The 9,885-nt window shown below is 32.2% G+C and overlaps 1 protein-coding gene across 5 annotated transcripts; it reads right to left on the bottom strand.

Moving 5' to 3' along the window:
• Positions 1–548: 548 nt before the first annotated feature.
• LOC137807902 (tryptophan aminotransferase-related protein 2-like) lies at positions 549–7,141 on the bottom strand. Of its 5 annotated transcripts, none has more exons than XM_068608747.1 (6): positions 6,622–7,141; positions 6,262–6,517; positions 2,933–3,236; positions 1,574–1,854; positions 946–1,247; positions 549–831 (listed from the first exon to the last, which is right to left on the bottom strand). In XM_068608747.1, exons 2-6 carry the CDS (start codon positions 6,486–6,488, stop codon positions 644–646), a joined length of 1,302 nt encoding a protein of 433 aa, XP_068464848.1. In that variant the 5' UTR covers positions 6,489–6,517; positions 6,622–7,141; the 3' UTR covers positions 549–643. The 5 variants fall into 5 exon arrangements, with proteins under 5 accessions (XP_068464848.1, XP_068464850.1, XP_068464849.1 ...); XM_068608749.1 differs by having other exon boundaries at positions 6,262–6,408; positions 6,548–7,121; XM_068608748.1 differs by lacking the exon at positions 6,622–7,141 and adding an exon at positions 3,954–4,369 and having other exon boundaries at positions 6,262–6,399.
• Positions 7,142–9,885: the final 2,744 nt, after the last annotated feature.

Here is a 9,885-nt window from a genome sequence, read left to right as displayed (position 1 = left end):
GCTCCTCGCCGCCCTTGTGCCTTTCGGATCCATCCTTCTCAATCTCTCAACTCACTTTATGTCTAATTCAATATCACAACACACTTCTACAGTATTATTTGATTTTTACTTCGTATTCAATGTGGGATCTCCCATCTCCAACAGGTTCCTCACGTCATATCTGGAACGAAACAGAAAGTAGTAAAACAGAAAAAGCCGGTTAAGATAACGAAACATCACCATGAGTGAGTTTGGTTGAGCTATATAAGGCCATAAGAAAAGGAGTTAAGTGTCAAAGAGAGTCCCAGTTTAAGTACTCTGATCTCTGAAGCCTGTTATAAAAAGAATGAAGTGTTTGGTTTGTAGTATGCTTCTGGGAATAAATTTGTTAATTGAGTATCAGTCTGGAGTCAATTAGACCCAAAAAATCAATGTAATGCTTTGCGAATTGAATTTATTTTGGCGTCTCGAGATCGATTTTAAGAATTTCATCAACTCTTGTATCTAAGGCAAACTTATTTGTCTAGTGTACCACACTTGATATTGAATGATCCCCAAGACCATATATGTTTAGGAGAAGACATTGTTATGCATGGATCAGCAAAATTGCAGTTGCGAATTATGAACTATCGCCTTTTATTTGTTATGCACATATGATAAATTTTCATTCTAGCTCCTGTATAGCTGATAGTCTCTCTATTAACTCTATAAAAGTTTCATCTGTATCCAACATGCTAATTCTTACATATTTTGGGCTAGCCCCAAACTGTCTCCCACTTCTGGTTAAAATTTTGTGTCCCCGAAGGAAGGTCTCGCAATCCTCAACATCTACGCACTTCAACCACATGAAAGCTGCAAGTAGGTACAATATAACAAAGGGGTAAAAAATCATATCCATCCATTCAAGAAAATCTAATGTTGTTTGAGAGAAAGTTTCTCAATCCAATTTGTTAATCGGTTATTTACCTGGTTGAGGCTCCGTCTCCTTTCCAAAGAAGGTGCAGAATGCGGGAGAAAATTGGGGCAATGTGAACATATCACCGGCATCAACTACTTCCCTCAGTTGCTTCCACCTTTGTGCCATGAGGTTGTAGCTGTACTTGAAAAAAGATTCCCCGTTTTGGTGGTTTTCTTGTTCGCAGCTCTCAGACACTGCCTTTAAAACCTTGGCTGCTCTGAGTTGAGAATCCTTCGAGACACCAATTGTATTTAGCTCTATGAATTTAGTCATTTTCTTTGCTACCTCTTTATCTTTCACAAGAGCCCACCTACAAAGTATTATGAAAAGAAGACTACTAAGAAATTCATTTATATGATCCACTAGATATCAGTTTTATTTTGATAAGATATTCTGCACTGTTATTCAAGCATTTTCACGAGTCATCGTGTCAAAAGGTTTTAAAAGAGAAGTATTAAATGATGTAAGAACACACGATTGAATAATTGTTTAAAACTACATCGTTATAAGGTGAACTTTTCATTAATTGACACCCTAATTTCCACCAAATCGAAACCATGCCCAGATTGTGCTAATTTATAAAAGGATTACTCCACACGAACAGTTGAGGCAGGGCAATTACTGTTATGAACTTACCCAATTCGCATTCCTGCATGACCAGTGGATTTTGAGGCAGTGAAAAGCGTGAGATCATGATCTGATGGCGAGGATATTGGAGTGTATTGCGGCCAATAATAGGCAAGGTCATGAATCAATAGTCCCTGGCTTCGGTTGACCATTGATTTCCTTCTATATCCATCAGGGTTGTTGGGAGAAGTAACCAGCTCAATGTAAGGACCTTCTTTGTCAAAATTCTCTGCATCACCAGCCCATTGGTAAAGCCCTGATTTCTGGTAATCTGCCATTGATGGGTAGGACTGCAAGTACATAATTCGTCAATTCAATTCAACATTTAACCATGAACTGCTCAAACTAAAAACAAGGCAACAAAATTTCTCTGTTATATCTTCCTATCTCACAATTGTTCTACTTTGAGAAGTTAAAAACATTACAATATTAATACTACTTTTATTGAATGTTTAGAAAAAACATAGTTAGGAAAGTTCAGAATTATTATTATTCTGTAAGTGCATGTACAACTAGAAAGAATAATTTTGAATATTCATAATCAATATTATAGCCTCTCCCCTAATAATAAATAAAAGAAGTATTCAATACTCTTTATGATGTCCCCAGATAATTAGTGAGCCTAAATTTGCCAATATAAACCTTTTTATAAAAAATTTGGAAGGGTGCATAGCATGATATTTTCTAAATACTTAATTAGCCAGATCCCTTTTTCCTTTACGTACTTTATAAATTGCAAGAATGGCAGTCTAGTTTGGATTCACTATATGACAGTCTGGAAGCTAAATTTTACTCTTTTTCAGTTTAGCACATGCACTGTTCACCACAAGTCTTCATGTGATCAGGTTCAGGTCCATGAGAGAGAGAGAGAGAGGGAGAGACATTGATGAAGACAAACACGAGAAGAACTAAATGAGGAGGCAGATTCGGTAATGGCCACATGAGAGATTTCCTTTAAAAATAACAACTTCGAAATACTAAATTCTCTCAAATACTTTCTTGTTTTCTGAACACAGTATCTTCACCGGAAGTGAGATTCTAATCTCTCTAAATCGAAATATCTATTTAAAGAACTGATATCTTTAATATGTATTAAACATTTAACCACTTGTTTAAAAAACATATAATGTACTTTTCTACCGACAATGTGACACTATTAATAATTCTCACAAACACTTGATCATAGTAAGTATATAAACAAGAGAGAGAAATAGTTGTTTACCCTTTTAAAATATTAAATGATGTGTCCTTTTTAATTATATGCTATGAGTTTAGTTATTGAGCACATTAGATTCCTTGAAGATGAAAAATGTTAAAGTATAGAAATATTATATTGTATGAAAATATGGATGATCATGCATGACTGACCGAATAATAGGGCGCGGCAGATACAACGCTGATTGGTTCAGCAGCATGAGGCGAGGACAGAGCATAAAGGGCCGCCAGAATTAGCTGAGAGGAACCTGTCCCAACAACAATATGGCGACCTTCTGTCACAGCATTGCCCACCACTCTGTGCAACCTCACTACTTCCGTTGCAAACTCAGGCTCCAAAAACCAGCAAATTTTTGAGACATCAGATAAATAACTCATGGATTGCCATCCTGGAATTGTGATTGTGGTCTTGTCACCCATTTGTCGCCAAAATCTTTCATACATTGTTGGGTCACCACTACATATCATCAACATTTAAACTTAATTACCATCTTTGAATCTATCTAGCTAAACAAAATGTCCGGATACCAAACCGGATCATCATTAATCATATTTAAAATAATGAAAACATAAAACAGATATGTGTGCTAAAAGATTTAGTAAAATTTTCCATCATTATACTCTGCTCATCATTTTCTATAATTACAAGTAAAGTTGAGATATGATTGCACCGCGTTTTTGTTTTATTCCATCGACATGTAGCATGGTGTATCTGTGTCATTTCGTTCTTGTAAAGTGGGTAATATAATATAACCGACCCATGTAGATGTAGGGCATGATCTGATATTTGAAATCTGAAACAACGTGGTGCTATGAATGGCCTAGAACAATCTTTACTTTGCCCTAGAAAAGCATATATGAAATGAGCAGGGTAGATTGCATAAACAGTGAAACAGTGAAGGCACAGTGGGGCAGGTAAGAAAAGAAAGGAGAAGGGATGGATGAAGTCCTTGAAGAAACAGATAGAGTGGAGTTAATGGCTGCATGGATTATGGATGGATGAGGTAAGAAGAAAAATGTTGGGTGGAAGGGTCTATGAAGTAGGATTAGATAGAACGATAGATGATAGATAATAGATTAAAGATAGATAGATAGATAAATGATTGCATATGGGATCTGCATAAACATCAGATCAATGGTCTGTGGCATGCTAAGCTGAGGAAAGACAAAATACGTTAGACATGGAGTTCCATTCAGGGAGGGCCCAGGAAGCAGTTGATGATCCAGACGACCCATATGGAAACGGGGAAAAGAAACAAGAAAAAGAAGACACATATAAAGTTAAAACAGCAACATTTGAGTGTTTCACAATTGGGGCGGCCAAAAGTTGTAAAGATCTCTCTCATCACAATTCACAACCCAAGGCGCACTTTCATTCATATGATAAGTCCTTTGCTCACAGCAAAGGCCACCAAAAGGGTGTCCTCGTATTGCTGTGTGCGCATCAGGCACATGGCCCCCACCAACTTCTTTGCTAATACCAATTCATCTTCAACACCTATATTGTGCCACTCCACATTGCTCTACCTTGTGCTCTTAAAGCCCTAGTTTCGATGTGCAGGTTTTTAGTACTTTGAGGTCCACTGCTACCTTCACAAACATTACAACAACAATCATCATTAATTATTATTATTATTATTATCATTCTTGGTCAAGTAAAAACATGGACCTCCCATGGTGCTACGTTAGACTCTATACAACAGCACTAGTGTTCTAGTGTTGTGTCTAGTGCTGCTAAGACGCTATATGCACCACCCTGTTCCTAGCTTAGATATTTAATTTGCTTCAATTCTCAAAAACTTATTAATATCACCTGCAACTCATCCTAGATAAATATAATTCATAAATAAATAAACTTTTTATAACAAATTAATAAGTTCAGATTAAAAAATGTTTTTGTTTTTTAATTTTATTTAACTAATAAAATTCTCAACACTATAAAATATTTGCGCTATTTTTTCATTAACAGAAAATTATCTAAATATCATTTTTAATTATCCTAAACACCTATCGATTTCTCTTCATTACCCTCAAAAAAGTTTCCAAAAGTTTCCGACCGATTGGCGTGCTCTGATCAGGTCCCAACATGTACAGTGTAAATGGATGGTTATGACATGGATTAATTTATAATAAAAATAAATTAATTTATTTAGTGATTAATTCAAATTAAATTACTCAGATTAAAACTCTCAAATTGCGATAAAAAATAAAGTTGAAAATGTTAGATTATTCACAAATAAAACCAATTTACAGTAAAACAAGATTCACTTACATATCAATCTTATGAGATGAGTTAAACTTCCTTTTACTTTTCAATAAACTATTAGAATTTATCTCGAGGTTTGTTGAACTCCGTGAAGGCATCAGCTAAGTAAATTTTTGTAAACATAAATTAGATTTAAACTCAATTTTTAAGTAAATTAATAGTTTTTCTCAATATTTAGTCCATATTTTATATAAACTTTAACTTTACAATATTAACTTTTATTAGACTCGATTTCCGCTGATGTTTGTCGCTTATGCAACCCTCTTTCTATTATAAAATTGAAGACTTGAAATTAACATTTTAAAATTAAAAAATTATTGTGTTTGAAATAAAAAACATTTAATATTTTTGAAAAACTAAAAAATAAAATGCATTAAAAAATATAAATATCTTGAAAATAAATTCGTTTGAACTAAATAAGAATATATTTATGGTTAAATTTAATGAGAGGAATTTATTGTGCATATTTAGATTAAACTGACTATACAAACATCCTCATTAATTAATTTATAGAATAAAAGAATAAATCTATTGGAGCGGGGCACTGTCTTAAATGCAACTTAATGGAGAAGCTTCTTTAAGATGATATTTTATTTATTTTTGTATATGTCATAATGTCACTGACATATTTTAAAAATAATAAACCATTCTCAGGACCATGACTTGTCTCTGTCCTCTCCAGACGCACAATGTAAGTAATACTGTAACAGTAACAGAAACACAAATAGTCTCTTCCGACTGCACCACACACAAGAAGACGAAAACCCACACTTTTTTTTCATTTTATAAAATGGAAGCCTTGTTTGAAAAGTACTATTAAGAAATATCTAATAACTTTTCACAAAATAAGGAATATTTTTGCTGTATAAAAATAAGAAATATTTTATACTTTTCAACATAAAACTTTAGGTGTAGCGGGAGATTCTGCTGAAAAAAAGAAAAAGATAAAAAGCAGTGGCATAACTCTAACCTTAATTCTCTGTGCTTTTGTTACGGGGAAATTAACTCCCCCTCCCTCCAAAAGGAAAAGATGTTTACTATGGGAAGAACAAAAGGAATTCTCAAAAGGGTAACGAAATGATGCGGCAAAAATGTTGAAAAGTTGTTTGCTCGCCCAAACAACACTAAAATTAGCTACCTTGGCAGCCGTAATGCAGACATGTTGACAAAATTAAGGAAAGAAAATAGAAAGAATACTAGCTTAGCTTGCACTTACTGGTCCAAGTTGATGACTTTTTCACGAGTAGAATTATGGAGAGACGGGGTAGAAGATATAGCCAACCATGATTCTGCATCTGCCATCATTTTCTTCTTGAAGCAAAACCACCACTTGTTGCCTTCTCCACTCTCATGATAAAGTGCCCTAAGGATAAGACTTACATTCAGGGCAAGAGACAGCACCAGCAAGTGCCTCAAGGAAAACAGAGATGGAACAGCAACCATTTTCCAGCAAAACAGAAAGCACTAGAAATCTGAAATAAAAAACAGAATAGAAGGAACACCTTGTGAAATAGCACCTTGGAGTGAACAGGGTCTGGTCTGGTCTATGTTTTATAGTGCTTTCGAAATCACTCACCTCTATTAAAAAAATGGTAGCAATAAAGAGCTCTTGTGACAAGTGTTTGGTAGAGAAGTTAAAAGTTGGAGGTTTGAGTCGGTGGAAATTCAATAGTATCTAGCATGAAACGGAAAAGATTGAACTAAAAAATCGGAAATTCAGATCAAGTCTGAGAGAGGGAGAGTTAGAAATCAAATCCAATCTTCAAAATCTTCATAAACTTTTTCCGGGATTTAATAGAGAAAGTGGCAATGGGCAAGGAAGATGATATAGGAGACAGCAAGGCTGAAGCAAAGTAGGGAATAAAGGGCACTTGGTAATAATAACACATTTCCTAAAAATTAAATGAGGAGATTGTGATTGTGGTATGAAGAGGAATATGATATTGAAGTGAGAACCAATGGAAGAAGATAGATTATGAGCCAGTCTATTATCACAGTAATCAAGAAAATCCTGAGTTGCCTTTACCAGAAAATTCACAGTTTTCCGATGCTGGATCTTGAAAACAGTAAAGCTATACTTGTGGTGAATGCTCTGTGTGTGCTATAATAAATATTTGACTGTTATAGTGCCAACATAATAAATATATATAATTAATAAAATAATTATGTAGTGAAATTAACTTTGAAATATGGACATGTTAACTGATAGAGTTTTTATTAAAATTCAGGTAAACAAGTGGTTAAAAAATTCGCCTCATTAGAGATATATCAACTATCATGTATACTATTTTATAATAATCATTTCTAAAAATAAACAAAGACCTAATATATATATGTTTAAAGACTTATATTTTTGTATCCATGATTTTTTTTACAATCTTTCCCCATTTTCATCTGAAAATCCATACATAAAAGAAAAATAGTCATTGCTATCTCCTACTAAGACAAAATGACCTATTAATTTCATTTAGTTTTGTACTGTGTAAAATATTAACATTATGTTATTAAAGTATATATATATATATATATATTTGTTTTCAAGTGGGTGTTGAGAAAAAATTATTATAAAAATAAAGAGTTGATTTGAATATGTTTACCATACAAACTCAATTAATAAGTTTTATGGGTGTATAAAGTACTTAGCTTTTCATGAGGTTGTTTACAATTTTATCTTATAAAAGTTACTCGATTGAATTTGCAATTTTTTCTAATAAAATACTGCATATTAAATAATAAAATATTTTTATATTCGGAAATGTTGGATTTGAGGTATCAATCCATTTATGTTTTTATTTATTGGTGGTGCTTCTATTAGATAGATTATTTCTTAGGACGTTATTTCCATTTGTGATATAAGAGCTAATTCTAATCCATGGAAGAGGAACAATTTGGCATTCTAAATAGAGGCAGGGTTGTGTATTGTGGTGTTTGGGTTATACCTTTAGAAAGAGATTAGTACTAATAATTTTTATTTGTATTTATTTCTTATTATCTAATTTTCATTACGTACTAATCCTAACATTACTATTTTAAATTTTTTTTACAAAAAATACATAAACGAATATTATTAATTTTTAAAACAAAACATTTATTCGTCAATTAATGTTTGTAGACAAAGTTACATGTCCAAGAATATCTTTTATCTAGACTTATATATAAACAAATGAATATTACATACATAACACAGTGTAAATGGTATATAAATACATGTTCATAGACAACATCATTTATACTAACAAATTATATATTCATATCCTTGAATATGTTATCATACTTATTAACATTAAATTGAAAAGCATATCTTTGATTCAATTATACTATTTGTTGTAGGAACTAATTGAAGAAATAGATGCAAAAGGTTATAGAAACTAATTGAACGTAATCGCACAAGATTGCAAAATTACTGAATTTATATATTTATTTTGATTTAATCAATAATATATATATAATAAAATTATAATTACTGGAATCTATAAAATAGGAATACTAGTGACCTGTAAACTGACCATTAATGCAATAATAACAGTAAAATAGTTTAAGGGTAATAAAATCAGAATTAATAATAATAAAATTTGAATTAATAATCAACATTTATAAGACCAAAAAAAAATAGTCTTATAGTAAAAATTGTACAATTAAAATGATATCGAAATATTTTATTATTAAAGTGAATAAGCTATATAAATAAAAATTCAGTTATTCAGGTTTCATTTTAAAAGAACTATCTTCTCTCTACAAAAAAACTCTTTTTTCCTTTTTCTCTATATTCTTTCCAAGATTTTGACCTTCTCGATTATCAGTTTGACGATCGGAGTCTGTCATTGGACACCTGACAGTTAACTCTACAAGATTGCCCATCAAAATCTCAGATAGAGTAAGTTTAATCTTGACTCATTTTCCTTTGAGTTAGTTTTGATATGGATAGGTTTGTCTTTAGTATAAGCTTGCATGTGATTTTTTTATCTTTAGAAGTAGTCTTTGTTAGCTCTCAGGATCCTAGTGGTATATATAGTTAGATTTTTTATCAAGAATTTGTTGTGCATGTTAAACTATCATTGAGCTTTTGGTAGTCTGGAGCTCTTAGGGAGCATCTAATCAAGTTCAAGTAAGGGAAGCTAGTTTAAATTTTCAATAGAATCCTAGGCTAGAAGATTTGGATGTGGGGTAACTTCGCTACCAGTTCTAAATTTGGTTTACCTTATTGATTGTTTATGAGTAATGTAGTATTATTTGAAATAAAATGTGAAAAATGTTGATTTTGATATAGATGATTTATGGTAGAGGATTTTGTTTGAATCTGAAAATTTAGTTGATTAGTATAGTTGATTAGTGCAAGTTACTTTTGAAGTGAATGAATTGCTGAAATTGTTTTTGTTTGACTCTGAATGGTGAAATTAGGAAGAATTATGCAGATTTTTTTGCATATCTCGCTTAGGCGAGAATATAATGGAAAGATGGGGTTCCTCGAGACCATTTTCGCTCAAGCGAGAAGGAATCTCACTCAGGTGAGACCTGAGATAAAAATCTGGGGCTCTCGGGTTCAATCTCGCTCAAGCGAGCAAATTCTCGCTCAAGCTAGACTCTCTTTAAAAAAACAACTTAAATTTTTTATTTTTGCTTTTGAAATCTTAGTGTATTATTGCTTATTGTTTTTAAGTGAAAAAACTAAATCTTATTTAAAAATATGATTAAAGGAACTTAGTTATGTGTTTCAATGAATTTTGAGATATATTTGAGTTGTTTGGAAAAGTTGAAATATGATATGATTGAATGATGTATTGATATGTTGCATGAGGTATGAAATAATGTGGAATTGTGATAAAAACATAGTAGTTTCAGG

The sequence above is a fragment of the Phaseolus vulgaris genome, chromosome 3 (genome assembly GCF_000499845.2).
Source record: "Phaseolus vulgaris cultivar G19833 chromosome 3, P. vulgaris v2.0, whole genome shotgun sequence".
Classification (NCBI taxonomy): domain Eukaryota; kingdom Viridiplantae; phylum Streptophyta; class Magnoliopsida; order Fabales; family Fabaceae; genus Phaseolus; species Phaseolus vulgaris.
Note: the sequence above shows the minus strand (reverse complement) of the source record. Positions and strands in the feature narration are given on the sequence as shown.

Excerpts from the sequence above, each read along its gene's own strand:
- LOC137807902 (XM_068608747.1), bottom strand. The coding sequence starts at position 6,488 with ATGGTTGCTGTTCCATCTCTGTTTTCCTTGAGGCACTTGCTGGTGCTG. Across the intron at positions 3,237-6,261 it reads AAAGTCATCAACTTGGACCA|TGGTGACCCAACAATGTATG; the intron begins GTAAGTGCAAGC and ends GATGATATGTAG. Across the intron at positions 1,855-2,932 it reads CTGCCGCGCCCTATTATTCG|TCCTACCCATCAATGGCAGA; the intron begins GTCAGTCATGCA and ends ATGTACTTGCAG.